At 55.7% G+C, this 27632-nt stretch overlaps 4 protein-coding genes across 6 annotated transcripts in view; 3 read left to right on the forward strand and 1 right to left on the reverse strand.

Annotated features, from left to right (window-relative positions):
* Positions 1-27632, forward strand: part of Gps2 (G protein pathway suppressor 2) — a 177628-nt gene that overhangs the window by 81208 nt on the left and 68788 nt on the right. The gene's annotated exons all lie outside the window — the stretch shown is intronic.
* On the reverse strand, positions 1842-14821 carry Nlgn2 (neuroligin 2). Of its 3 annotated transcripts, XM_051167454.1 has the most exons (9): positions 14092-14821; positions 11893-12084; positions 10950-11659; positions 7507-7557; positions 5339-5488; positions 5000-5185; positions 4623-4815; positions 3654-4250; positions 1842-2945 (listed from the first exon to the last, which is right to left on the reverse strand). In XM_051167454.1, exons 3-9 carry the CDS (start codon positions 11416-11418, stop codon positions 2069-2071), a joined length of 2523 nt encoding a protein of 840 aa, XP_051023411.1. In that variant the 5' UTR covers positions 11419-11659; positions 11893-12084; positions 14092-14821; the 3' UTR covers positions 1842-2068. The 3 variants fall into 3 exon arrangements, with proteins under 3 accessions (XP_051023411.1, XP_051023410.1, XP_051023412.1); XM_051167453.1 differs by lacking the exon at positions 11893-12084; XM_051167455.1 differs by lacking the exons at positions 7507-7557; positions 11893-12084; positions 14092-14821 and having other exon boundaries at positions 10950-11331.
* Positions 15557-16739, forward strand: Tmem256 (transmembrane protein 256). The gene is made up of 4 exons (XM_051167479.1): positions 15557-15712; positions 16005-16036; positions 16340-16420; positions 16518-16739. The coding sequence occupies exons 1-4, from the start codon at positions 15628-15630 to the stop codon at positions 16659-16661; spliced, it is 342 nt and encodes a 113-aa protein (XP_051023436.1). The 5' UTR covers positions 15557-15627; the 3' UTR covers positions 16662-16739.
* Positions 22343-27066, forward strand: Plscr3 (phospholipid scramblase 3). Its single transcript, XM_051167296.1, is given in 9 exon segments — positions 22343-22432; positions 22535-22754; positions 23386-23432; positions 23434-23613; positions 23697-23739; positions 23855-24075; positions 24243-24404; positions 26527-26688; positions 26877-27066. Coding segments are annotated over 9 exon segments (1182 nt in total). The 3' UTR covers positions 26934-27066.

The raw sequence follows: 27632 nt of genomic DNA on the forward strand, positions 1-27632 counted from the left end.
TCTGAGAAGGACTGGGCACTCCTCTCCCATCACCTTCTAACATGACAGCAGACACGACCAACAGTTAAACTTTTATATTTACAATAGTCTCTTCATCTTTTCGCCAGGTTTAAAAATGTGTACAGAGCCGCAAAGGGTTGGGGCGGGGACATGGGACTGTTTGGAAAGGGGCTGGGCATTGGAGTCCGTGGCTGTATCATGGGGTCCCCCAGCCCCCCTCTCACACCCCAGCTCTGGGGCATCTGCTTTACAGGGCTCAGGGCCCAGGTTGCTAGCATTGGGAAGGCATGGCTGTTCCAAGAGTTGCTAGACCAGGCGGGGAAAGGGCCAGAAAAGAACTACATTTCCGTGGAGGGGATGGGAGAAAGGACAAGGGACTCAAGACCAAGGATTCTGGATCTGGGTGTCAGTGGAAGACAGCACCCCCAGCCCTGTACAAGCTTGGCACTAGCATCCCACAGAAAGCCACACAGCACAAGAGGATCCAGGCACAGCTTCCACTGGTGTCCCTTAAAACCCTTAACATTGTTCCTTTCCCTAGAGGTCCAAATCCGAAGACCTCTCTGGGCGGCTGCCTCCCACGTTTCCTCTTTCCCAATCTCCCTGCTGGTGTCTGCCCTGTCCCCCCACGGCCCCCTCCATCTGCCCCTCTTCAGAGCTCGCCTCACTCTCCCACCCAACCCGTCCAGTAACTTTTCCCCCTGACTCCTCCCCTCCCCCCTGTCCACCTGTTCTTTTCTTTAGCCCAGCCAATCAGGGAGGGGAGGCAGGTCAAAGGTGAACAGAGAAGGCTGGTCTGACCCTGAGATGGGGGAGGGCTTCGAAGAAGGAGCCAGTGATGGAGACTGAGGAATCAAGGCAGGGAAGGCGGGAGAAACATAGGGATGAGACACAAGCGGGGTGTGGAGGGCACCCTAGCTGCCACCTGCCTCTGGCATTTCCCTTCCCTGGACTCAGGGGATCCTTGGCACATTTTGAGAGTCTCCCAACCCACCGACCCAGTTTGGCACGGATGAGCAATGATCTCACGGGCTGAGGAAAAGGCTGTCCTCAGGTCCCATGAGGGCTTAGGTCAAACATGCATGGCCTCGTGTGTGACATGTGCCATGCCCCCACATCCTCCCACCTCGGCCTCTCCCTCGAAGTTTGTGCTTCCCCAGTAGCTTCTGTCATTGCGGTCTGTGGCCACCTGCTATGTAAGGAGGATGTGTGCGCTGGACTGAGGTGTGGGGGATGCAGGCAAGTGCTGGGGAGAGCAGGACCCTCTGCCTGGGAAACACGCATCCACGTGCAAGAACATATTTCCATCCCGTCAAGTGTGTCCTGGGCCATGGGAAAGTACGTTTCCAGGCAGTACTGGGATGCACAGGTCTCCCTTCCCTCTAGCAGGAAATCTGTGTTGTCTGCGGAAGGTGAGGACCCTCAGGGAGAACGTGCTTCGCCTGACTTGTGCCATGGGGGAGAAACATGCTTTTCAGGGGTGGAGAGGGAGTGGGGTCCAGGGGGCCTGTGATTTCCTTGCCGCTCCCCAGGCGCCACCCTGTATCGTCTGGTGGCCAAGGGTCACTGTATCGTGAGCACATCGCTTCCAGGGTCTCCAGGGAGAGGGACTGGGAGGAGAAGGCAAAGGCATGAGGGGACAGGAGTCTGGGGTACAAATCCCCGCAGAAATTCTTTGAGAGGGCCAACATGTGTCCAGGGCGGTGAAAAAAAAACCTCACCCTGCACATGGGAAAACACGCCCTCATGAGGAAAGCACGCCTCCACGTGGGAAAAAAAAAAAAAAAAAACTTCCACATTTCCACACATTGAAGACTGGTGTCCCAAATGGGGGGCAAAAAAAAAACCACCCCCCAGGTGTTCCAAGGCCCAGGTCCAGAGGAGAGACTGGGCCTCTATGCATGGGAAAATCTCGCATCCCACTGAGGAATCCCGTGTCCACCTTTAACGCTGCTCCACGACGTTCGACAAGTCCACAGGGGGAAAGCCCGGTGCCAAGTCCTCCTCCCTACCTTCAAGTGGCCTGGGCTGGGGAGGGCTAGGGAGGTAGACCTCCCCAAGCCGCCCCCTATACCCGAGTGGTGGAGTGGGGATGGGGTAGCGTGTTGTTGTGGCTGGTAGCGGTCGGGGGAGGTGGTGGGAAGGGCCCAAAGGGGTGGAGAGAAGGGGGGGGGGGGGGGGGGGGGGGCCCTAGGCCACTGGGCAGCAGGGTTAGGGCCCCCGGGGCCAAGAGAGGCACGTCGTCCGGTGCCCGGCGCAAGGCCAGGGTATAGTCGGGTGGGCAGGCGGGGCGCAGGGCCTCGGCAGGGTCTGCCCCAACACCACCACCCCGCTTCAGCTGCAGTGATACGAGCTCCTCCTCTGGAGGTAGCTCGCGGCCGGCAGTGGGAAGCAGGGGGCCCCCACCAGGCACCCCTGAGCCTGAGCCTCCTGGCGGGCTAAGCCGCCTGCACCGCAGCTCCTGTCGCCGGTCCCGCTTGTAGTAGAGGGCGGCAAAGGCAAGGATGTTGAGGAAGAGGAGGGAGGCACCCACTGCCACAGTGACGCTTAACTCCGTGGAGTAGTCCCTCGAGTCACCGGGGAAGCGGTCATAGGCCCTTGGGCCTGGGTCAATATCAGACTCAGGTGGCAGAGTGGCAGGCGGGGGAGGGCGGCGTGTGCCTGAAGTGCCGGGCCCGGGGGTGCGGGGTGGCCAGCGCGTGGCATAGGGAGGCAGCCGAGTGGTGGTGGTGAAGAGCTCTGTGTGCAGGTTGTGCAGGTGGGGCACGAGCTCCAGCCAGAAGGCCACCTTGTTGGCACGGTAGTTGTCGCGCACGCGCGGTTTCAAGCCTATGTGCAGGTACTGCTTTTCCTTGCTGTTGAACTTGCTCCACACCACCTCTTCAAAGCGGTTGGGCTTGGTGTGGATGAACTTGGTGTCCTGTGGCACAGGCTGGTTGGGGTCACTGTGGGCACAGGAGGGCAAGGAGAGGAGTGAGGGTGAGGCTCCAGAGGAGGGCGGGGCAGCAGAGGGGAGGGAGAAGTAGGTGATTTAGAGAGACCAGGAAACATCTAAAGCTAGAAAAGGTTGGTCGTGGTGGTGCATACCTACAATCCCAGCACTTAAGAGGCAGAAGAAGAAAGGGTTGGCCTGGGTTAAATAGTGAGGCCCTGAGAGAGAGAGAGAGAGAGACAGACAGACAGACAGAGAGACACAGAGAGAGAGAGACACACACACACAGAGAGACAGAGAGACAGACAGACCGACAGACAGACAGAGACAGAGAGACGGGGGAGAGGAGACACAGAGAAAGACAAACCAAACATTATAAAGACAGAATGCAGAGACAGAGATGAAATTTGAAGAGAGAATCGGTGACACAGCTGAGACTGCAAGGGACAGAAATGGAGAGACAAAGGAAGGCACACGAGAGGCTGCCAGGGACAGTCCTGGTGACACAACAGCCACACCAAAGCTACCCAGAAAGCCCCCCTCCCCCAGAAAAGACAGAGATTCTTCTAACACCATCGAGTCTCATCTCAGGAGAGCAAGGGGATGCGGAGCTGGTGTCTTCCTACAGGAGTAACAGCCCTTGTGACAGGAGGTGGAAGGCCAGGGTACCTCAACCTACAGGGGTGCCCCACCCAGCCGCACTAGGCCCTCTGGCCCTCACCCAGTCTTGGCGAAGTTGGTCCAGTAGGTCATGACCACAGCGCTGAGCATGACGTCATTCTTGGAGAAGTTGCAGGGGAAGAGGTCGGTGGCCCCCACCATGGGCACACCGAAGACGTAGGGCAGCTCATCCCCGTGCGCGGCATCTGCCCACTCCGGCCGGCCCTCGGCCTGGCAGTGGTGGTAGAAAGTGTAGAAGTAGACAGGCGACTGGTAGTCGGCGTGCAGCTTGGCAGTGGCCACAGCCGGGGCCACCCACTGGTGGTCAGTGAAGAGCGCCAGCAGGGTCTTCCGCCGCATCTCGCCGTTGTCCCGGTCGGCCCAGTCTGTGTACATGAACTTGATGGTCTCTCGGAGCACGTCCTTGCCCTCTGGGTACCCGTACAAGTTGTCCACAAAATTGGAGACGGTGAAGTCGAAGGCGCTGGCGGACACGCCATCCTCGCTCTCTGCGGAGTCCTCCACGAACTTGAGGCCCTCCCCTTGGTTGACACCAATGAGCATGTCGTAGTTGAGGAACTCTCCCTGTTGCATGAGGATCTCGGGGTCGTCGGGGACCACGTCGCCGTCCACCACGGGCCCGAAGGCAATGTGGTAGCTGTGGAGAGGCGGGCAAGGACTCACCGTCTGCTTGCTGGCCTCCTCTGGGCCCATGGCCTCCTAAGCCACACACAGGTGCCCGCCTCTGCCTACAAGACCCCCCTCTCTGTCACTTGAAGGCTCTGAGAGTCCCCTCCAGGGGTGTTTTGGCCTCTCTGGACGTTCCCCTAGAGAATGTTGTGAAGCCTTGTGCTTGATCCATGCGGTGTGGTGACTTCCACTCAAGGGAGGCTGCAAGGGACAGCCACGGGGGAGGGGGGAATGGCCCTGAAGTCCACTTATCCTTGCCCAGTAGATTGCCCCTAGGAACCTCTCACTTCAACCTCCTCACAAGCGGAGCCCTGGCCCCAGCGCCTTCCCACCTCCATACCGGGCAGGCTGTACATCCTGATCCACTAGCTCCCGGGAAGATTTCCGGCGCAGACACTCCACAGCCTCAGTGCTGTCCTCCCTGTCACAGCCCACTTTGGCTGCCAGCAGCCGCGTGTACTTGAGCGGCTGGTAGTTGACAGACCAGCTGGAGATGGCGGTGCCACTCTGAGCAATGGCCTTCTGGAACAGTCCTGGTGGGACAGGCAGACCTCAGGCTAAGCTGCGCCAGCCAGGAGAAGGAGACACTCGGTAGGGTCCAGGCTTCTGGAAGGGAAGGGAAGGGAGGGGAGGGGAGGGGAAGGGAAGGGAAGGGAAGGGAAGGGAAGGGAAGGGAAGGGGAGGGGAGGGAAGGGAAGGGAGGGATGATGCTGATACCTTCTGAATGGTGGGAGAGGATCAGCAGGTTGACACAGGAGGCCCCTGCGCCGGACCCAAAGATGGTGATGCGTTCAGGGTCACCTCCAAAGTGGGCAATGTTTTCACTGAGCCAGCGCAGGGCCTGGATCTGGTCCAGGAGCCCATAGTTGCCTTTTGCAGCCTGATCACCAGTGCTGAGAAAGCCTAGGGGCAGAAGAAGGGTGCTCCCTGGAGGTGCCGCGGCATCCTCGCCCCCTCTACTGAGAGCTTAATGCAATGTAAACTTATAAGGATGACCCTGCCCACCAGGACCGCCACCCAGACCTTGCTCCCCGAGAGTTGGCTGCCCACCCTCACCGAGCACCCCAAGACGGTAGTTGAGCGTGGCTACGATGACATTGCCATAGGCGGCCAGGACCGAGCCGTCAAACATGTTCCCGGTGCCTTCCATGTAGGAGCCTCCGTGAAGGAAGAGCATCACTGGCTTCTTCCCAGAGTCCCGGATATCTGTGTGGGGAGGGGGCGGCAGGAGGGCCAGGAGATCAGGGACAAGGACACAGTCAGACCAGAGGCAGTACTGCGGAGCTCCCAGGCCTTCTAAGGACCAGCCTTGGAGCTCGGGGTGGTGGGGTGGGGTGGGGAGACTTGTTACTACCATCCCTGGTGGGGGGGCAAGACCGGATTCCCCCCCCCCACTCCCTCCCCAGCTAACCCTAGAGGAAGGTCCCTCCTCCTCATTGGCCAACATGACTCCAAGCACCTCACCAAGTGTTGGGCACACTTTTCAAGAAGTCCAACAGAGGCCAAGGGTAGGAAGTGGCCCTCCTCAGGGGCTTCTGCTGGGACCAGGGGCCCCTCCACACACACAACAAATCTCCTTCCTGCTCCTGGGAAGAGTAGACTAAGGCTGGGAGTAGGGCTGCAGGTGCTGGGAGGGTCCTGGCATCTCCTCAGACTCAGGCTTGGGCCTCAGCTCCACATGGCACCCTAGTCTGTGGGTGAGGGGTGCCAGGCCCTAGGGTCCCTGGGGGCTTGGTCTCCTCCCCGCCCTAATTCCTTTCTAGGTCACCTCCCCAGTTACCATGGCAACCCCCAGTCTAATTACTGTGGCAGGAGGAGGCAGGGTGGGAAAGAGCTGGCTTAATGAAGTCACTGTAAAGCCCTGACTCTTGGACTCTCCACCCTCCAAACTGGCCTTGCTGGGCGTTGAAGCCTCCTGCCATGTTCCAAAGGAATCCTTTGGACAGCTGCCACAGGCGGTCCGCCATCAAGCCCTGCACTGGACTAAGGAGTGAAACTTCCTAAAGAGGTGGGCAGGAGTCTGGGAGGGCTAGGGTCCTCAGGGCTACACAGCCTGCTTCCCCACGGCCGTCCTGTGATTCCACTCCGGCCTGAAGGCTGAGGTCAGCTCAGGCTCGGAAGGTTCCAGCTCAGGGGCTGAGCTCTTGTCTAACACCTGCCATGGGGGCATGGGAGCCAGGCTTAGGCCTCTACAGCTGGCACCCAGCATCTGTGCCGCCTCCCTCATCCGGCCAGAAGGCCAACCTGCTCTTCCCAACAGTCCAGGCTGGCTTTGTGCCTCCTGCTCTGAGATGTCCTCTGAGTCTCCCGACTTCTTAGCCAGAGTTCTGTGCCCACCTCCGGTCCTAACTTTACAGATGTCTGGGACAGACGGGCAGGTGGGGTCCTGTCCTAAATGTCTTCCTTCTCCCCTACCCTCCCCCAAGCCCTCTCCCAGTGTTGGGGGGGAACGGAGTTAGAAAGGGAGGGAGCAGGAGGGCAGGGGCAACAAGAATTCAAAACCAACAACAAAAACCAGGATCAAGAAAGAAGAAAGAAAGAAAAATACAACAACCAAAAAGCAAGAAGCTCTTGGGGCAGATTCAACAAGAAAAGAAAAACCAAAAAAGCTCCATTTGGAAAAAAAAGAAAACAAGAAAAAAATTCTTTGCATTATTTCAAAATTTTGTGGTGAAACTTCAAGATATTGGGCCCTGTTTTTAATTTTTTTTTCAAACTCTTTGATTCGTTTTAGATGTTTACTTTTTTTTTTTTTTTTTTAAATCTGACAGGCTTTTGGTTAGAAATTGTAGCAGGTTTCTAATGTTTTGACTGATGCCATTAATTTGTCAATTTTTTTTCAAATATTATTTTGCTTCAAATTAATTTTTTTTTCAAATGGTACATTTCACATGTTGCAAAACAGTCCAGATTTCTTTCAAACTCTCAACATTTTATCCAATTTTTTTCCCTGGCAATCCAATTCCTTTTCCTCTTTCCACCTTATTTTCGCCGTGGCTAGGTTTTCTCACAGATTAACTAGCGGGTCCAACATTGCTCAAATTTTGTTTGAAGTTTTCATAATTCTTTTTTCCAATTATTAAATTTTTTTTCTTTTCTTTTTCATTTTTAGTTGGGAGAACGACTGAGGGGCCTTGAGGGCTGAGGGGACATTTAGTTAGGGGCAGGGCCATCAGGGTCCTCTTCAAAGCAACCACATGCACCAGCGGGATTTTTAAATCTACCTGTGTCTGGCGGATTGAGCGTCGCCTCGTCACGTTTTTTTGTAAGCGGACCTAAGACCGGGAACACAAAACAGAGAAAAAAAGGACAATTTTGTGGGGAAAGATGGGGTTCAGGGGAGGTGGTAGATGGGGAGGGGAGGGGAGAAAGCAGAAAAGGGGAGGGTGGGGAGAGGCAGAAAAAATAAGCCAAAAAAAAAAAAAAAAAAAAAAAAAGCAAAATTTGTTTGCAAGAAAAAGAAACCAAGAAAAGAGAAAAACGTTTCTATAACCCAGTTTTCCCCTCCCCAGAAAAAGTCATGCCCCAAAGAGAAGGTGGGTTTAAGGGGTGGGGTGCCTGAGTGGACTGAGGCTGTCTTGGGGCACAGTGACTTAAGCTGGAAAGGATTTGGCTTTTTGGTGTGTTTGCTACTGGCTGAAAATGAAGTGGTGTTAGGGGAATGGGGTGCAGGGGAAGCCTAGGGACACCAAGGCTGGCTTGCCACCCAGGTCATCTTCCATGCAGACTCCTTTCAGGGTCCAGCCACATGCTATGGGCTACCCACTTCAAGCCGTAAGAAGAGACTGCTCAGAAAGAAGTCTGCTTCCCTTTGGACTAAGCTGGGGGTGGAAAGCAGACTGGGTGGGGCAGACCACCCCATGGCTCCTGTCTCCAGCAGTCTTCTGCTGCCAACTGAAGGGCTATGGGTAGGTCAGCTAGGGCTGCCCACCTGCCCACCTACCCAGCCTCACCCACCAGCGTTCCTCTTCCATCCACACTCACAGGCCTGACTTCACATCCCACTCCCCCAGTGTGGGTAAAGCCGGGACAGGGGTCATCAGGTCTTGCCCTCCACGCTCCCGCCAACCTCATCCCTTAGACTCACCGGCCCCACCCTAGGTCCACTGCTACAGAGCCCTCCTCCCCTCGTGGGGTACTCAGGGTTAGCATATAGGAGACAGTGCCTTGGGCCAGTCTGACAACTAAAGTAGGCGTTGTGCTGGGAGACCAAGTGGGTCTAAGATCAGGAAAAGTCCCAGACAGAGCCCAGAGACTTTTGGATTTGGGGACTAGTCGGGCGGTGGGGTGGGGGGGTGGGGGGAGAGCTGAAACTGAACAGCCTCAGGGAGTTCCCCAAGCTGACTGGTTTGCCCCAAAGCTCAGGGAGAGATGGGTCACCAAGGCTCCTGCTAGCGCTGACAATGACAATCCACTTAGTCCACTGGGGAGCAGGGTCTCTATGTTGTGATAAGATACAGATTGGGATGAAGTCAGCAGGGTATTCATGAGGCTATGAAGTGTGTGTGTGTGTGTGTGTGTGTGTGTGTGTGTGTGTGTGCTTGTGTCTGAGTCAACCACTTCCTCTTAGAGCTGGTGTGAGGAGTCAGTGAAATCACCTGAATGTGTCAGGCTCCAATCAGGTCTGCAATACGCAATGGTTAAAAATACAGAAGGTGTGGGAAGGCGTGGAGGCAGGAAAGAAACGGCGTGTGCGGAGATGGAGTGGACGGTCTGGCAGTAAGCAGTGTTAGGTGGTTCACACAGGAGTGATGAGAAAACTCCCTCAGGGGAAGATGTGGGGTGGACAGCCACCTATGTGAAAGTAATGGTGTTATTGATCATGGTAGCTCATGCCTGTAAACCAGCACTCAAGAGGTTAAAGCAGGGTTATCAGAAGTTCAAGAAGAGCCTGGGCTTCATAGTGAGTTCTAGACCAGCCTAGGCTATAGAGTGAGACCCTGTTTCAAAAGACCACACACACACACACACACACACACGCACACGCACACACATGCATACGTGCACAGGTACACACACATGCACAGGTACACACACACATACACAGGTACACACACACGCACAGACATGCACATACACGTAAAAGTCCATACACACATACACAGGTACACACACACATGCACAGGCACACACACACATGCACAGACACGCACGCACACACAAGTACATACACACATACACAGGCACACACACACATGCACAGGCACATACACACATGCACAGGCATGTACACACACAGGTGCGCACACACACAGGTACACACACATATGCGCGCGCCCGCACACACACACAATTGTGATGATAGAGAGATGATAGAGATGAGAAGGCATCTGTGGGGGATATTAAGGTGAACAACTCATAAGTGAAAGGGTGCTGGGATAGATGGCCATGAAAGGGCAGCAGGGGCTTGTGGGTTGTTAGAAGTCAGGGTTTTACATTGGAAGGGGTGGTTAGCTGGGGTGCAGGGCTGGGATGAGGGGCAGTCAGTAGGTGGTCCATTTGGGAGATGGACACAGGCAGGTTAGGGCTGGGAGCCGATCTGTGCCTGGCACAAGAGGGATCTTGGTGTGAGGTGAAAGGCATTGGTCTTTCAGGAGGGCATCTCCACGTAGGAGACGGGACGCTGACGACGGTGACAGGAGGAGGGCGCAGGGTTTTGTGCGTCACAGGGGCACACAATCTGCACTCAGGGATTCCGGAAAGTTGGGGCCTACATGAGTTAACGGGAATACCATTTTGGGGAAGAAATGGGCGTATGCCCTCTGTAAAGGGTTTTGGTAATGGTAACTTAGAAAATATAGGGACACATGGTCAGCTCAGCTCGGCAAATGGTTGTTTCAAGCAGCTGGGACTCAGTTTCTGTAGAACTTGAGGCCACAAAGCAGAGGTATGGGACCATTAGGGGCTCCTGGTTACCAGGCCTGCACGGAAACTAACCGAAGAAAGCGCGCAGCTCTCAGCGCCGTGGAGGTCTTGGAATGCTTTGGAGTGATGAGACTGTAATGTGGGGGATGTTTGTGGTGCTGTTTTGTGGGGGGGGCGTCTGGAATCTCTTGCAGAAGGTAAGGAGCTGTGGCTGATCCTGGCGTGCAGGTTGGTGAGAGGAAGGCTACCTGGGCGCAAGTGCTGTCTGGCGGACAGAGAACAGGAAAGGAGCTCATTCACAAAATCAGCATGCCAACCCCAAGAAAGATGCTGTAACGGGGATGGGTGGCTGAGCTGTGAGTGGACGGGTCTTTGCTAAGACCCTTCAGAGATACAGCACCGCTGACAAGGGCGCTCAGCTCGGGTAAGGGACTGATAGACGCTGTAGGGCAGAAGTCAGGGCAGGCTAGAGTCAGGACTCTAAGTGGTCTGGCTGGAACTAAGATGCGAGGTAGCTAAGGGGAGGGGTTGGGGAGGGGTGGGAGGTGGAGGCAAGGCTGGAGCATCAGCCATCAGCATTGAGATTAAGCACCTGTGTGCCTCTTTGTGGGGAGCATAGGTGAGACTGGCCTACCCAGCTACTCTTCCTAGGGTCCAAAGAGTCTCTGCTGTGGAAGACAGGCGGCATACTGCCCATCAAGGTCCAAGCTTAGGGGCAGGAGTCGGTTCTGTGCTTGAGGGTCTGCGTGTGCATTTGTGGGCTGTGTCCACAGGGTGCCCGGCCTTGTGCCCGTGCCCTTACCGTCCTCAGTGGGCACGTAGAGGTTGAGGTACAGGCAGTCCTCGCTCTGGTTCTGCACGTAGGTGGCAGCCGCCTCCAAGTTGTCGGTGAACCACACAGGCAGCATGATGGCCGGCAGGGCCCCGTGCAGGTTCTGCGGGCAGGCGGGCGGCAGGGTGGTGGCGTTGCGCACGCCGGGCCACGAGGCCGGTGCCTCAGGCGGCTGGAAGCGGCGGGCGCCCAAGGGCGGCGTGGCGTAGGGCACGCCCAAGAACTGCACGACCGGGCCCAGGATCTCGTTGTTGAGCTCGCGCCGCACACCGCGCACTCGCCCGTAGGCTGTGTTCACCACCGGGAAGCGCTCCTCCCCGAGGCTGCCGAGGCCCGGGCCTGGGCCGCCCGGGGCGCCGCCGCCGCCACCGCCGCCGGGACCCCCTCCTCCCCGTTGAGCCCCAGCCAGCCCCACCAGACACAACGCCAGGAGCCACATGCTGATTGGGGGACCCCCCCTCCCTCCCCTGGCCCCCCCCTCGGAGAGAGAGAGAAGGGGGGGAGAGGGAGGGAGGCCCCCCTCGCCCCAGGAGGGAGGAGGGGGCGGGGCAAAGGAAGGAGGAGGGGGACGGGTAGGGACCTGGGTTAGAAGGGACAGCAGAGGAGTCTATTTCTCTCCATGGAGGGGGTAAGGGGTGGGGAAGGGGAAGGAGGCAGAAGAAGGTGCAGGCAGCCCCGACCTGCCCGGGGGCGGGGTGAGGGGTGGGGATGGGGAGGATGGGGGACCCGGACAAGGTGGGTGTGCAAGATACAGACAGACAAACAGACAGAAAAATACGGAGAGGTGGAAGAAGGGAAGGGAAATTGGATGGGGAGGACAGAAAGGTTGGGGAAACAAGAGACAAGTGGTTAGTGGCTTGAATTTCAGATCAAGTTACCCCTTTCTTCCACCCACAAGCCCCCTGACACCTACCCCCTTCCCCCAACTGCGCTCTTCCCCTCCGCAGAGACCCAAGCTGGGGGTGGAGGCAGACGTGGTTGAGTGTCCAGGGCAGGGTCAGAGGAGGGAGGGTCAGCTTCCTAGACTCAGGGAGCCCCTTTTCCTGCCTCTATCCCTCCCAGGCAGGCTCTCCCTAGGGACTTAGAAGTCTCAGTCCCCACTTCCCTGGGAGAGAATGAGATAGAGAGAAGAGAAAATAAAAATACCAAGTCATTAATTAGCAGGAAGTGGCGGGTTTGTTTATACGTGTTAATTACTCCTGAGCTGTAATTTCATGGCACTGAACCCCCACCCCAGGCCAGACTCTGGGCTTTCTTAGGACTGTACAAACCCCTGTACCTTCTGTCCCCGTCAGTGTATGGTCCCCTAAGGATCTGTGCACGTGGGAACCCCTTTCTCCCCAGACCCTTCCGTGCCTTCCCTTATAAGTTGGGGGTGCTTAGAGCCAGGGTTAGAGTGAAGGGGGGGTGGTGGTGCTGAAGGGGCAAATCCAGGGACAGATGCATGATCCTGCAGCCGGTTGCTGGGCGACAGGATGCTGCCCCGTAATGTTACCTCGGCAACGGGCTGCAGCTTTAACCCTGGAGGGGGGGTGGTCTAGAGGAAGAGGGGAAGGGGCTTGCCAGGTTGTAGGGTCCATTCCGGCCCTGAGCAGGAGGGCAGGGGCATGAGTCAGAACGCTAGTTTCACCGAATCTCAGCAGAGCCGGAAGAAGTATGTGTGAGCAGAAAGGATAGTCTGGGAGAACAGAGAATCTTAAAGGCATGTCTGCCCCATCCTGCTTAGTCCATCAAGAGCCTACCCCTACCGACCAGGTCTCTGGCAGAGGTTGGCATTGAGGGAGAAGCTGTACTGAGGTGGGCTTCTCAGGGGAGCCTACTAACACCCCCCTCCTCCCACAATGGGGTCTTCTTTGTACTTCAGTTTGACCTATGTCCTGGGGCAAACCTCAGGTGTCTCCTCAGGCCGTCCCTTCCATCAGCCCTCCCTCCCCTTCCCTTAACCCTGCCCCCAGGTATTATTGCCTGAACCCCTAGGTGCTCAGGCAGCAGGGGCAGAAAAAAAAAGGTAGGCAGGGCAGACACCCAGGTCATTTCAGCAAGCCCCCCCCCCTTAGCACCCCCCCTCCAGGACTGTTTGCTGACGCCAGGTTTTTCAGAGCCAGGCGCCAGCCCGCGGGTGGCTCTCTGCAGGTGTCAATTTATTCCAGAGATGAGGACACAGGAGTCCTCACCACTCACACCCAGTCATGCCCTCCCCCTTTTCGGGTCCTTTTAGGCTTCTGTTTTCCCATCAGCTGAAGGGGGGTTTGGAGTTGACTCCCCCCTCACACACACCCCCAACATCTCTTCTCCCTATACCAGGCTGGGCCTTGCTGTCCTCCCAACATGGCCTGCCTCAGTCACCCCCTTTCCCTTAAGGTACTTTAGGTCCCTTGCCTCCTCTCTTCCAACTAGCTTTCCTCTCCTGCCCTCCCACTAGAGCCTGGCTCCATCCTTCTCCTGTGTCCAGGGCGCCTCAGAGCATCTTTCCTTGGCCTTCACTGGCTCCAGCTCTTGTCTTCAATCTCTCACCCTCGGTCTTCCCTCATTTCAGTCTCCTTGGTGTTTCACATCGCTCTCTCCTCCAAATACCTTCTCTGATTTTCTCCCTCAAGTGCGCGCGCTCTCTCTCTCTCTCTCTCTCTCTCTCTCTCTCTCTCTCTCTCTCTCTACCTCCTTTCTCTATTTCTCTATCCCCCATTTTCTCTCTCCATCTCTGTCTGCCACATCTTCCTCCCCCCTCCTCCCGATCCCTCTGCCTTGCTCTTCCATTCCAGCCCAGGCCTGACTCCCCCAACCGGGGAGAGTTGAGGGACGGGGGCTCAGGCCGCAGCCCCCCCCCCCCTTCCTGCAGTAGGGAAAATGGCTTGGCCGGGAAGGGGAGAAGGAGGGGGAGGGGGAGATGGGAACACACGGGGTCTGTGGGCCCATTCAAAGGATCATTCATGGGCTGGAGAGAGGCAGAGACAAAGAGACCAAGACGCAGAGACACGGCGAGAGCATCCCTAGGCGGAGACACGCAGACAGAGCAGGCTGGGGGGAAACCAGGCGCAGGGAGGAATGTGGGAAAGAGGAAGACCCCAATGGACCGCCGCGCAGCCCCCTCCGCCCAGCCTGGCTTAGCTCCTACCTGGATCAGCCCTGGGGCCGTGGTGCCTCCATCCAGGGCTCCGAGTAGGGGGCGGACGGGCTTCAGAAGGGGGGCGGCGGCCTCTGAGCCCCCGCGGCCCCGCAGGCCCAGCCCCCGCCTGCAGCGCCTCACCCGGCGGGGGAGGGGGATCGCCCCAGCCCCGGGGGGCGGGGCCGGGATCCAGTCGATCCCCAGGAAAAGGAAAGCCGGGGTATGGGGTCAGAGGGAGCTCAAGTACAGGGAACCCCGCAGTGGGGAAGGCTGAGCCAGGAGGGAGCCACGGGACGGGACTGGATTGGAGATCCACTGGCTCTCTGGGCCGGCTTCTGGGGACCAGGAGGTGGTCCAGGCGGAAGATCCTAAGGGATCGGGTGCTGGAGGAGGAGTCCACGGCAATCCCCAGGGGCCCAGGGCCCCGGAGCGCAGAATCCGCGGTGCAGGGGCAGGGATCCAGCCGGAATCCTCAGGGAGGGAGGGGGGAGGGATCTAGTCGATCCCGAGGGCGGGCGGGAGAGGGAGATCCGGGGAGTCAGAAGAGGGCGGGGGCCGAGTCCCGAGCCTCGAGGCAGAGGTCGGCGAGGCTCCTAGGAAGGAAGGCAAGGGCTAGGGGGAGGCTTTGGGGAATGCTCAGCAGCCAGGAGGCCCGGACTCCTGGCTCTGCGCGCCAGGGCCCGCCCGCCCCGCGTCCATCCCAGCCCGAGAGTGATGATCCGCCGGCGGAGCAGCCGCAGCAGCCCCGCGCGTCACCGCGCGGCCGCCTCCCCCGCCCCCTGCCTAGAGAGCGGCGCACACCCCTCGCTCGCACCCGCCTGCCCACCCGCCCTCCGGAGTGTGTGTGTTGGGGGGGATTGAAGACAGTGAAGGGGGGTGGGAGCGGACAGACGGACGGATGGACGTAGCGAACTGGAGCAGGGTGAAGACAAGCCCCCCCCCTCCCGCCCCGATCTCCCACCCTCGGGGGTTTTCGGGTCTAGAAAAGGGGGGGCTATCTGAACTATAGAGGGCAGGGCATCACACGGAGAGGGCGGACCCTCTAGGCACAGAGGAGGGGCCCTCCACGAAGTGGGAGGGGATTAAGAGCAATAGGTGGGGCTTAGACATCCGCGGGGCCGCCCCTTTCGAGGAGTGGGCCTGGTTTGAAGCTGAGCAGGAGGAGCCTTTGGGGAAAGAGGCGGAACTTCGTGTGGGGACCCACATCTTTGCAAATTAGCTGGAGGTGTGGGGTTGGGGTGTCGAAGAGGCGATCAACTTGGAAAGTGGGCCAATCCGTGACGCAAATCCTTTAGTCCCGCCCTCAACCCCGCCTCCCACTGCCCCGCTCCTCCGCTCCTAATTGGTTCTAGTTTCTCCGCCCGCCAGGCGTCGGTCTCCATTCAGCAGAAGTTTTACAAAGGCGTCTGTAGCGGGGACTGGGGCGCTGAAATGAGCACAGCTCCGATTGGGCACCTCTGGATCTTATTTGCATGGGCCATCGGGACTGGCTGGCTTCCTGGGTGGCCAGGGCGGTGTTGGTTCCGCGCGTGACCACCCACAGCCATGGCCCAGGTAGGGGCTGCTTTCCGCCGTCTAGGTGCTTTGTCCGGAGCTGGGGCCTTGGGTTTGGCCACCTACGGGGCACACGGTCAGGGGACGTGGGGTGCAATTGGGCTGGAGAGGGGCGAGTCTTGGGGTCCGGTGCGGGGAGGGACCTACCAGGAAGCGCTCTGTCTCTTAACGGAGGAGAGATCCCTTGGAGCCCTGAACCTTCAAGTTTGTCAGTGGGTCCAGAAGCTTCTCAGTTATTACTCGACGTCGGTTTCCACCAATCGGAAGCCTCCGGGGATGCCTCTTTGCGCCACTGTATACGAGGTCCCCCCGGAGTTTGGGACCGTCGAAGTTAATACTTAGCAGATAACCTTTGCTTCTCTCCACAGGCGCCCAATTTCCGGATGCCTACGGGAAGGAGGTGCGGTAACTGCACTGGGGCCCCGGGACTTGGGACGGGCACTGCAGGGGCAATATCTGGGTGTCCTTAAAATGGCGGAAGGTGGGGGTCACGTTGAAAGTAGAGGTCTGGGAGATGAATGAGACACAGCCTGGGTCTCTAGAGCAGCAAGTACTGCAAACCTGTGGTTTGGGGACTTGAGGAGCAGCAAACTGGGACTTCAGAGGTGGACGTGCTGGGAATGGACTTCGGTAGTGTGTACAACTTCAGGTCCCTGGGCTCCTATGTGGCTTAGAAAGTCTGTCTCTTCTCTTTCTCTTGCAGCTCTTTGACAAGGCCAACAAACACCACTTTTTGCACAGCCTGGCCCTGTTAGGGGTACCCCACTGCAGGAAGCCCCTCTGGGTAATCAATCCCATTGCGTAATTTTGATCAAACCCCGTCCACTCTCTTACACTGCGTTGTCCTTAAAACCCGGTCCTCTGTTCTCCATCTCTTTCAGGCAGGCTTACTGCTAGCCTCCGGAACCACCTTATTCTGCGGCAGCTTTTACTACCAAGCCCTGAGCGGCGACACTAGCATCCAGACCGTGGGGCCTGTTGGAGGGAGCCTGCTAATCTTGGGCTGGCTGGCCTTGGCTTTTTGAGGGCTCTTGTTTCAGTGCCCAGGCCTGGCCTTTCTGGGTAACTGGATGCAGAAGGGAAGGGGGGAGATGTTGAAGCAGAAAAGAAATTAAAAGACAAAAAGTACATAAAGAACTTGTAAGTCTTCGCTTATGTAACCTTGAGCACAGGTTAGAAAGTGAACCTTCGGGCGGGGGGCGGGGGGGAGAGGGAATGAACCTTCGACTTCTTTGCATTTCTGACTTACAAATGAACCCTGGTTCTGGAATTCTGTTCTTGACAAGGTGTGGTAATTGTGGCCAGGACTCATAAAGAGCTCGTGCAGTATTGGAGCTGCTTATCTGAGGAGCACATGGGAATGTGGACTTTAGTAATCTTATTCATGTAGTTCTTTGGGATTTTTTCCCCCCAGTGTTGAGGGGGCTGAAGCTCTGGAAATGCTAGGCTATTCCTCTTCCGGTGAGTTATATGTCCAGCTGCCTTGTGGTTGCTGAAGGTTCAGGTGTGGACCCCCTTCGTTAGAATTTGGTTGCTTGAGGATGGTGAGGGGTTAGTCCTGTTATTCCAGGAATGCCCTTTTCAACGGTGTCTACCTGGCGACACAGATATGTTACACACACACACACACACACACACACACACGGAATCTAGAAGTGAGAGCCAAGGCAAGACAGGCTAGGCATGTGATTTGGTTATAAACTATGTTGAGATTCAAAGGACAGATAGTTATGTATTAAACATGAGAAAATGTTTTTGCAGTGCTTGAGATGAGCCTTAAAGGAGCTCTAGTGTGTGGAGGACATTCAGTGAACAGAGACTGAGGTGCAAGGGGCATCATGGGTCTTCTATAAAGAGACACGGTTGCAAAGCAGACTTGACTAACACAAAGTAAAGAGCTGAAAGAGGCCAGGCGTGGCCTTTAATCCCAGCATTCAGGAGGCAGAGGCAGGCGGATCGCTGTGAGTTCATGGCCACCCTGGTCTACAGAGCTTGTCCAGGACAGCCAAGGCTACACAGAGACACCCTATCTTGAAAAACTTAAAAAAAAAAAAAAAGAGCTGAAAGACATTTAGGGGGACATAGTAATCCAGTGTTGGTGAGTGGCAGACCCCAGGGAGCGCCAACACGGGCAAGATGGCTGCTGCCCTTTCCCAGGTGGGGCTCCTTGACTAGCGGTAGAAGCTGAGTTTAAAACTGCTCGACATACAAGTCCATGAGGTGGGTGCAAAGGGAAAACCCAGTGGCACAGCTAGGCAGTGGGTCATGTCCCCAGCCCTGCTGTAGATGGAAGACCTCCCGAAGGAGTCCCTGGTGAAGCAGGACAAGAAAAGACACAGAGCTAAGCTGAGCAAGATGAACTGAAATGCCTGTCGCTGAGGCAGAGCCCATACATTTCTGAGTACACACCTTTAGAAAACAAAGAGTGTACCTTTGGGCTACAGAGATGGCTCACCAGCTGAGAGAGCACTGGCTGCTCCTCCAGAGGACACAGATTCGACTCCCAGCACCCATGTGGCAACTCACAACCGCCTATAACTTCAGTTCCAGGGGATCCAACTCTCACACAGGCATACATGCAGGCAAAAAATTAATAAACTGAGCACCTTCGATGTATTATACAAACTGCCTTGTAAAACAAAGCTAGATGTGAAATGTGCAGCATTTGGAAAACAAGTTACTGGAGATCACAAAGGTGAGGAGGTCACGTTAGACTATACAAGACTCTCAAAACAAAACACAAGGTGGCCTAGGTCCAGGATGGTAGCAGCAGCAGTATCTGCATGTTGGATGTCTTGTTTTGACCATGGCCAAAAAGGAGAGATGTATTCCAGGCAAAAGGAATAGCTAGCAAGACAGGCTGAAAGAAACACTGCTCCCCCCCCCCAAAAAAGCAACCCCAAGTACTTGAGCTAAGAGAAAAATCTGATGAGTAGGAGTAACCAGTGTGAGCCCAGTGTGGTGACGCATGCCTTTAATCCCAGCACCTGGGAGGCAGAGGCTGGCAGATGACTGAGTTCAAAGCCAGCCTGATCTACGGAGTGAGTCTGGGATGGCCAAGGCTACACAGAGACCCTGTCTTGACACCCGTCCAAAGAAAAGAAATCCTGGGTGGTGGATGCAGGTCTTACAGGTGGTTGTAAGTTACTTAAACTCTTATGTGCAGTGCAGTAGTAAGGTAGTTTGAAGTCATCCTTTTAGACTCTTATTTATGTGTGTGGTTTCATCTTTTTGAGACAGGCTCTCCTGTATGTCAAGCTGGCCTCAAAGTCCCAGAGGAGGGTGACTTTGAACTCACAGGGTATCTTTACATAGCTCTGGCTGTCCTGGAACTCTCTGTGTATCAGGCTGGCCTCTGCCTGGGATTAAAAATGTGTGCCACCATGATCAGTAATCTGAATACTTTCAGGACAAGAATTTCTATTTTAAAAAAATAAATAAAATAATTTCTATTTCCTACCCTAGTCTCTGCTAAGCTCCAGACCCCTTTTATTTATATCTATTTTTTTTTAAGATTTTTAAAAATTTTTTTATTATGTATACAGTATTCTGCCTGCAAGCATACCTGCAGGCCAAAAGAGAGCATCAGATCACATTACGGATAGTTGTGAGCCACCATGTGGTGGGTGGGAATTGAACTCAGGACCTCTGGAAGAACAGTCGGTGCTCTTTTTTTTTAATTTTATTTAATTTTAATTTATGTGTGTTGGTGTGAGGTTGTCAGATCTTGGAGTTACAGTTTTGAGTTGCCATGTGTGTGCTGGGAAATGAACCCAGGTCCTTTGGAAGTGCAGGCAGTGCTCTTAACCTCTGAGCCATTTCTCCAGCCGCCCCCTTTTATTTTTTTAATGTATTATTATTATTGCATGTGTGTAGTGTGTAGATAAATAGACAGATTTCAGGAGATGCTTCTCTCCTTCAAGCACGGGCCATGGGAATAAATCTCAAGTCCGCAGGCTTGCGCAGCAAATACTTTTACCTGCTGAGCCTTCCCACCAGCTCTGAGCCGCAGATTCCTGGGCTGACTGTTTGGTTTGTGTCTTAGTTACTTCTCTACGGCATGACGAAGGGCCATTTATGGAGGAAAGAGTTTGTTTGGGGCCTACAGTTTCAGAGGGCGAGCCCCTGCCGTACTGGGGCACCACCTCAAGCAAGGCCACACTTCTCAAGTCCTCCTGAACAGTTCCACCAACTGGAGGCCGAATACATGAGCCTATGGGGAGCCAGTCTCATTGAAGTCACTGTTGTTTGAGGCGAGCTCGTGCAGCCTACCCTGGCCTCAAAATTGCTGCGTGTCCATGGACGGCTTTCAACTCTTGATCCTCCTGCCTCTGTCTCCCAAGGGCTAGGGCTATTGGCCTGAGCAACAGGCCTGGCTTGCCGAAATGTTTAAGGGCCACACCAAGCACAGGTGCGCACTAGTGAGGTGGTTCCAGCCGTCACAGGGAAGGCACGGGCATCCAGGGTGTGCAGGTGGAACCTCTGGGTGGGAGTGGGAGACAGGGATCCGTGGGCTGAGGCTTTTACTGGGGACCACAGCATTTCCTGTGTGTGCTAGTTTCCCATAACAGGATTACTGGACTGCATAATTTGAAGGGAGCACAAGGCAAAGGTAGGGAACTCAAGGGTTTGGTTCGCCGGGCTTAAAGCCACAGTGACGTCGTCACGGAGTTCACAGTATGTAAAACAGGATTGGTTGAGACTGCCTTGAACTGTGCAGGTCAAGCATACTGATAAACCCGGACAGGACAACAAAATAGAAGTAGGGTTTCTATGTGTAGTATAAACTAATATATTATTAAAAAAGAAAGAAATGAGCCGGGCGTGGTGGCGCACGCCTTTAATCCCAGCACTCGGGAGGCAGAGGCAGGCGGATCGCTGTGAGTTCGAGGCCAGCCTGGTCTACAAAGTGAGTCCAGGATGACCAAGGCTACACAGAGAAACCCTGTCTCGAAAAACCAAAAAAAAAGAAAAGAAAGAAATGGAAAAAACACAGAGTTAGCAGTGGAAACATGACCCTTGTTAGTGAGACCGTCCAGTGCCTGAAGTGGCCTCAGCTCACGTGTTCATACACTGGGTTTTCAGCATTAGTAAGAAGTCCCCAAAATGAGTTTGAGGGCAGCCTGGCCTATGGATCGAGTTCCAGGAAAGCTGAGGCTACACAGAGAAACCCTGTCTTGAAAACCAACCAACCAACCAGTCCCCCAAGGAAAAGGAACAGGGTCGCTGGGCGGTGGTGGTGCACGCCTTTAATCCCAGCACCCAGGAGGCAGAGGCAGGCAGAGTGCTGTGAGTTCAAGGCCAGCCTGGTGTACAAAGCTGAGTCCAGGAGAGCCAGGGTTACACAGAGAAACCCTGTCTCAAAAAAATAAAAAGAAAGAAAGAAAGGCCGGGCGTGGTGGCGCACGCCTTTAATCCCAGCACCCAGGAGGCAGAGGCAGGCAGATCGCTGTGAGTTTGAGGCCAGCCTGGACTACAAAGTGAGTCCAGGATGGCCAAGGCTACACAGAGAAACCCTGTCTCGAGGGAAAAAAAGAAAAAGAAAGAGAAGGAAAGGTCTCAGAGGCCACGTGTGAGCCAACCCCCCTTTCTTACATCCTATCTCTGAGCCATAATGACGTCATGTTTCCTCAAATGCACATCACCACCACCTCTACTGTCCTGGTCGCTAGTCCAATACATCACATTATGACCAGATTTCGGGAGAACCTCCTCCTCACCTTTGCCTGCCTACAGCCTCCTGGTTCTTCTAATATAGTAGCCCTCAGTTTGGGCTGTACAATTGAAAACTAGAATTCCCAGAGTTCCTGGTCAGCACCTCATCCCACACGTTAAAATATAATTGACAGCAAGAAAGACCCAAGCTTCTGTTGTTTTTGCTGTTTTTTCTTTCTTTCTTTTCCTTTTTTTTTTTTTTTAGGTTTTTCAAGACAGAGTCTCTCTGTGTAATAGCCCAGGCTGGCCTTGGACTCACTTTGTAGACCAGGCTGGCCTTGGACTCACAAAGATCCACCCATCTCAGCCTCCTGAGTGCTGGGATTAAAGGCATGCGCTACCAGGACCGACTTGTTTTGGGTTTTTCAAGGCAGAGATTCTCTGTGTAGCCTTGGCTGTCCTGGATCTCCCTTTGTAGACCAGGCTGGCCTCCTACTCAGAGACTCACCTGCCTCAGCCCTCTTCTGGTGTGCAGGACTTTACAGGGATTAAAGGCCTGTGCCACCACCGCCTGGCATTGTTTTGGTGTTTTAAATAATGACTCACTCCCAAGCCGACCTGGAACTCATGCCTCAGTCTCCACAGTGCTGCAGTTCCGGACAAGATCCGCCACAACTGCCTAGATACTATGTTTCTTCTTTTGATGGGGGGGGGGGGGTCTTTTGAGACAGTCTCGCTATTGTAGCTCAGGTTTGGTCTGGAACTCCCTATGTAGAACAGACTGGCCTCCCGCCTCCCCCTTCCCAAATGCTGGGATTACTAGCGTGTGTCACAATCCTGGGGGGAACGGAGACCTGTCCTGTAGTGTTGTTCCCTGAGCCTCACCTCGCGCACGGTCATCACTGATACCGTCTGGCAGGCAGCCTGCCACGCGTGTGTGATGTGCGCGCCTGAACAGAGCGGCGCCCGAGTGGGTCAACGCTGCGACAGGGAGAGAACACAGCGAGGTGGCCCCAGAGATGGAAGAACGCCGAGCCAACTCTGCAAGCCAATGAGTGTGAGTGTGAGCGGCGTTCCGCTGCGTCAGCGAGGCCCGGCTCGCCCTTGGAAGGAGGATCCCGGGATCCGGGGCGGCCACGCGGTGGGGAGGCAGAGCAGCCACCCGCAGAAAAGGCCAGGGTCGCGGCATTAGGGGACAGAGCCGCAGCCCCCACCGACAGCCCAGGTCTCCACGCCTCTGCAGTCGGAGCGGAAGGGGCGGGACCACGGCGCCCAAGGAGCCCAGGTCCAAGGTCCGCGGCCCGGGGAGGAGGAGAAGCGCCTGGTTTCTGCGCAGACGCCCCGCCCAGGCTGGGGGCGGGGCTTAGGCGAGTCGGGGGTGGGGTCAGATTCTAGGCCCGCCTCCGCCAGCGCCTGTGAGCCCCAGAGTGCGTGGCCCCCCGGCTTTTTCTGGGGTGCTTCAGGTGAGCCGGACCGTAGAGGGGGTCAGGGAGACCTTCCTCGGGGTCAGGTCGTCTGTCGGACCGCAGGTCCATCTGTCCTGCCGTCTGCCAACAGCCGCCTCCGCGGAAAATGGGAGAACAAAGGGAGGGGGCGGTCCTGGGGCCCCAAAGGAAATTCAGGGTCCCAGGTACCCCGCCCCGCCCGCTGACACTTTCGGTTTCTCCCCCGAGTCTTAGGCGCCGCCCAAGAGACCCTGGGCACGCGCTGGGCGCTGCTGCCTCTTCGTCTTTGTGTCTGTTTCTGTCTGGCTGTCCCCACTCCAGAACTAATCCTCCCGAACGCTGACAGCCCAAGACTCCCTTCCCCTTTTCCATGGCAGGTACGTGGGCGTTAGGCTGGGGTCTCCGTTATCCCCCCCCCACACACACACACACGTACTTGGGTGCCGGGTTTCGAACACGTTCTCCAGGAATGTGCTCAGACTGGCTGCGTGGGGCCCTCCCTTCCTCCTGGGGAGCCACCGCCCTGCACCCCCGCCCCATCTTTTTCTGCCTCTTCCTACGTTTCCCGCGGGTGCTCCTGGTCCTTGGGCTGAGAAAGAAGAGGATGAGGCCACAGGTAACTTTCTAATCTACCCCTGCTCCCCTACAGGCTACTTGCCCCCCAAAGGCTATGCTCCTTCGCCCCCACCTCCCTACCCCGGTGACAGCTGGGTATCCAGAGCCGGCGGCGCTGCATCCTGGACCGGGACAGGCTCCGGTGCCTGCCCCTGCGCCTGGCTTCGCTCTCTTCCCCTCGCCAGGCCCTGTGGCTCCAGGGTCTTCCGCTCCCTTCTTGCCACTGCCAGGGGTGCCTTCTGGCCTCGAATTCCTGGTGCAGGTGAGTGGGAGGGAGGGGAGAAAAGCTGGGAGGAAAACTGATGTCGGGCTGACAGGGTCAATGCTGCTCTTAACTCTTTACAGATTGATCAAATCCTGATTCACCAGAAGGCTGAAAGAGTGGAAAGTGAGTAGGAGGAGGAGGAAGAGGAGGAGGAGGAGTTGGGCTCAAAGATCTTTGGGGCAGTGGTGAGCTCCTGGGCAGATGAGGCCCGTGAGCCTCAGCATGTTACTCTTAACAGCGTTCCTAGGCTGGGAGACCTGTAATAGGTATGAACTTCGCTCCGGGACCGGACAGCAACTGGGTCAGGCTGCTGAAGAGAGCAACTGTTGTGCCCGTCTGTGCTGCGGTGCCCGCCGGCCACTTCGTGTCCGCCTAGCGGACCCTGGGGACCGCGAGGTGCTCCGCCTCCTCCGCCCACTTCACTGTGGCTGCAGCTGCTGTCCCTGTGGCCTTCAGGAGGTGGGCAGGGCAGGTTTTCTGGTGGTTGGTGGGCAGTGTAGGAAAGCTGCCCAGAAAGAGCTGTGGTTTTACTAGGAGGGTCTGAGCAGTCAGGAGACAGCTGGTAACCGATGAAGAGCTCTGGCCAAGGTCTCCCGGCTTGACAGCAGCCCTCTCTCCCTTTCCAGATGGAAGTACAGGCTCCACCTGGCACCACCATCGGCCACGTGCTACAGACCTGGCATCCTTTTCTCCCTAAGTTTTCCATCCTTGATGCTGATCGCCAGACGGTCCTTCGAGTTGTAGGGCCTTGCTGGACTTGTGGCTGTGGCACAGACACCAACTTTGAGGTATTATAAATAGGGAAGGGGCCAATTTCTAGGCTCTTCATTAACCAAGATGGGTGATGATGAGGTGCCTTTGGGGGGTGAAGGTATTTACCGCCAAGTTTGAAAACCTGAGTTCTAGCCACGAGTCCCACGTGGTAGAAGAGAAAACTATCTTCACATACACGGGCCATGGTGCACACACTCAACCAATGTAATTAGAAAAAAAAAAAACAAAACTGGCAACTTCCGTGCTAACAGACGGTTTAAAGTTGTCACCCTTAATCTCACTATTCTGAATCTGTTGCGACCCCTTACAGCGCTTTCAGTTTTCTTCCACTCAAAAATGAGATGGTCTTGTGATCCTGTAAAAACACAGCAGAAAGCTGGGCATGGTGGCGCATGCCTTTAATCCCAGCACTCGGGAGGCAGAGGCAGGTGGATCACTGTGAGTTTGAAGCCAGCCTGGTCTACAAAGCAAGTCCAGGACAGCCAGGGCTATTACACAGAGAGACCCTGTCTTGAAAAACAAAACAAAAAGCACAGCAGAAAAGATTTCATGGCTGCGCACACCTTTAATGCCAGCCCTGGGGAGACAGAGTCAGGTGGATCTCTTGAGTTCGAGGCCAGTCTGGTCTACATAGTGAGATTCAGGCTAGCCAGGATGAAATAGGGAGACCCTGTCTGAAACAACAACAAAAAGCAGCTATCATCCTCCGGCCAAAGCTGAGTGTTCCCTACAGCCCTGCAGGGGCCTTGGGGAGAATCTGAGACCAGCCTGGATCTGGGGTGGAGGACTGCCACCTCTTTCACTGAACCGAGGTAGCTGCTGAGGCTATCTGTCAGCACAGACCCTTCCTAATTTAACCCTCGGCTGGTCCTGCAAACTTAGAAGTCCAGGTAACTCATCCAGCCTGAAGTCCTCACTGAGCCTTCCTCTCATCACCCCAGAGCCAGAAGAGTGAGGATTTCAGAATGAGGCTCAGCACTTTGACACTGCACAGACTCTGAGTTATTTTTTTGTTTGGTTTGGTTTTTGTCTTTGTTTTTGTTTTTCAAGACAGAATCTCTCTGTGTTAGCCTTGGCTGTTCTGGCCTCACTTTGTAGACCACGCTGGCCTTGAACTCACACCAATCCACCTGCCCCTGCCTCCCGCGTGCTGGGAGTAAAAGTGTGCACCACCATGCCTGGCCGACTCTTGAGTTCTTTAAGGGATAACACCCCCCCCCCCCCTGTTCATATAAGGAGCCACAGGATTCACCCAGTACAGGTGCTTTACCTAAGGCTGCCTTTTAAAAGTGAGTCACCCAGCTAGTCAGAGTGAGTTTCTGGGCCAAGAACCAGCCCGAAGGGAGATAATTGTGCGATCCCTGATGGGAACGCATGTGTCGTGGGTTTCTCAGGAGTCATCATCTCATTTACACAATCGTGAACGGTCCACACTTAAGCCTCACTCTCAGGACTGCAGAGTTGGCAGCCGGGGACCCAGCTGAGCCTGGGACTAGGCTGCAGGATCAGGAAGGAGGAGAATGGACAGGATGTGGAAGGGAATTACTTCAGCTCTAGTCACCGGACCAGGAAGTCACTGAATTACTATTTCCACAGGGCTTGTTAGTGCTGAGCTCAGAGAGGCCCGTGGGAATCACAGTCCTCAGAGTCCACCTGTTGGTACCTGTCTGCTAGGATTGGGGGCCTCTAGATGAGGTCCATATTCAGCACTGGAAAGGACCCCCCCCCCCTTTTGCAAATTAAAAATCACACTTTGAGTTGGGTGTCGTGGTGACGCCTTTAATCCCAGCACTTGGGAGGCAGAGGCAGTCTGATTGCTGTGAGTTCGAGGCCAGCCTGGTCTACAAAGTGAGTCCAGGACAGCCAAGGCTACACAGAGAAACCCTGTCTTGAAACCCCCTACCCCGCCCCCCAAAAAAGGAGAGAAAGCAAGATCTGGATCTAAATCCTGGTATTCACCTTGTACCCGTGTAACCCAATGAACCCCAGTTTCCCTTGCCGTCATGTGGAAACCCAACACTATTGAAAACTTTTGCTGAGTATACTCTACACAGCCCATACATGCAGTTGCGGAGTGAGACAGGAGGCAAGTGGGATGGGTGACATCTTCCACAGTGGGGCCCTTCTCCCTGACAGGTGAAGACGAAGGATGAGTCTCGAAGCGTGGGCCGCATCAGCAAACAGTGGGGAGGGCTGCTCCGCGAAGCCCTCACAGACGCCGATGACTTTGGCCTCCAGTTCCCAATGGATCTAGACGTGAGGGTGAAGGCCGTGCTGCTGGGAGCCACGTTCCTCATTGTGAGTCGGGCGCTCCCACCCTCCCCTTCTTGCCTCTCCTTTTGTGTTACTCAGAACGTTCTGTCCTGTTCTGGGACCCTTTACTAGGTTAAGGACACATGTGGTGGGATGCAGGTCCAGAGCTAGGTTACAACGGCTGGGCCACACTGACCCGGCCAGGTTTCCCGTTAACGGTGACCTTTCCTTAGGATTATATGTTCTTCGAGAAGCGAGGAGGCGCTGGGCCCTCTGCCATCACCAGTTAGAGGCCGCCCCAGGATGAGGAGACCGTCACCTCAACCAGAATTCGAGATGGTTCACCTGCCCTGGCCTTTGCCTCCTGAAGCAACCCTCTCCTTGGTGTACACTGCAGTGGACAGACAGGGGTGGCTGAGTGGCTAGGGGCCACTGCGGCCCACCCCTCATCTCTCCCCTCCCCTCCTTTCACCTGTGGCCCTGCAGAGGAGTATGTTACGAGAACCTTCCTTACTGGGGTTACCTGCGCCCCGCCCCCCAGCAGTCCCTATGCACACAGGAATATTAGCTTTTAAACTTTGCTCCCCTCACCGTCCTACCTTCCTCCAAAGCCTCTGCACAGGAGGAGGCCTTTGGGATCCGGGGATTGAGGGTAAAAGGCAAGCAGCACCAAAGATGGCCGCCACACCACCCTTCCCTTATGGCAGTTTAGCCGTTTAGTTTAGCTTCAGAGTGTGGCACCTTGAGGAGAGCCTGCCTCCTCACTAACAGCTGTAGATGTTGGGACTCAGTGCAGACTCCCTAAGCCCGGGGTCCTGGGGCCCTGCCGGTGCTTTCTGCAGCTTCATGTGCCTTTAGCTGTTAGCCCATCCTTCCCCTGCTGTCGGGAGGAGGCTGTGTCTTTGTATGTCGTCCTCATATAAACTTTGCGACTTTTTAAACGTCGGACGATGGGTGTGATGGAAGAGGGTAGGCATGGGGTAAAACAA

The sequence above is a fragment of the Acomys russatus genome, chromosome 25 (assembly GCF_903995435.1).
Source record: "Acomys russatus chromosome 25, mAcoRus1.1, whole genome shotgun sequence".
In the NCBI taxonomy this organism is placed as follows: Eukaryota; Metazoa; Chordata; class Mammalia; order Rodentia; family Muridae; genus Acomys; species Acomys russatus.

Excerpts from the sequence above, each read along its gene's own strand:
- Nlgn2 (XM_051167453.1), bottom strand. The coding sequence starts at position 11,418 with ATGTGGCTCCTGGCGTTGTGTCTGGTGGGGCTGGCTGGGGCTCAACGG. Across the intron at positions 7,558-10,949 it reads CTACGTGCCCACTGAGGACG|GTCCGCTTACAAAAAAACGT; the intron begins GTAAGGGCACGG and ends TCCCGGTCTTAG. Across the intron at positions 5,186-5,338 it reads CTACCGTCTTGGGGTGCTCG|GCTTTCTCAGCACTGGTGAT; the intron begins GTGAGGGTGGGC and ends TTCTGCCCCTAG.
- Tmem256 (XM_051167479.1), top strand. The coding sequence starts at position 15,628 with ATGGCCCAGGTAGGGGCTGCTTTCCGCCGTCTAGGTGCTTTGTCCGGA. Across the intron at positions 15,713-16,004 it reads GGCCACCTACGGGGCACACG|GCGCCCAATTTCCGGATGCC; the intron begins GTCAGGGGACGT and ends TTCTCTCCACAG. Across the intron at positions 16,037-16,339 it reads CGGATGCCTACGGGAAGGAG|CTCTTTGACAAGGCCAACAA; the intron begins GTGCGGTAACTG and ends TTTCTCTTGCAG.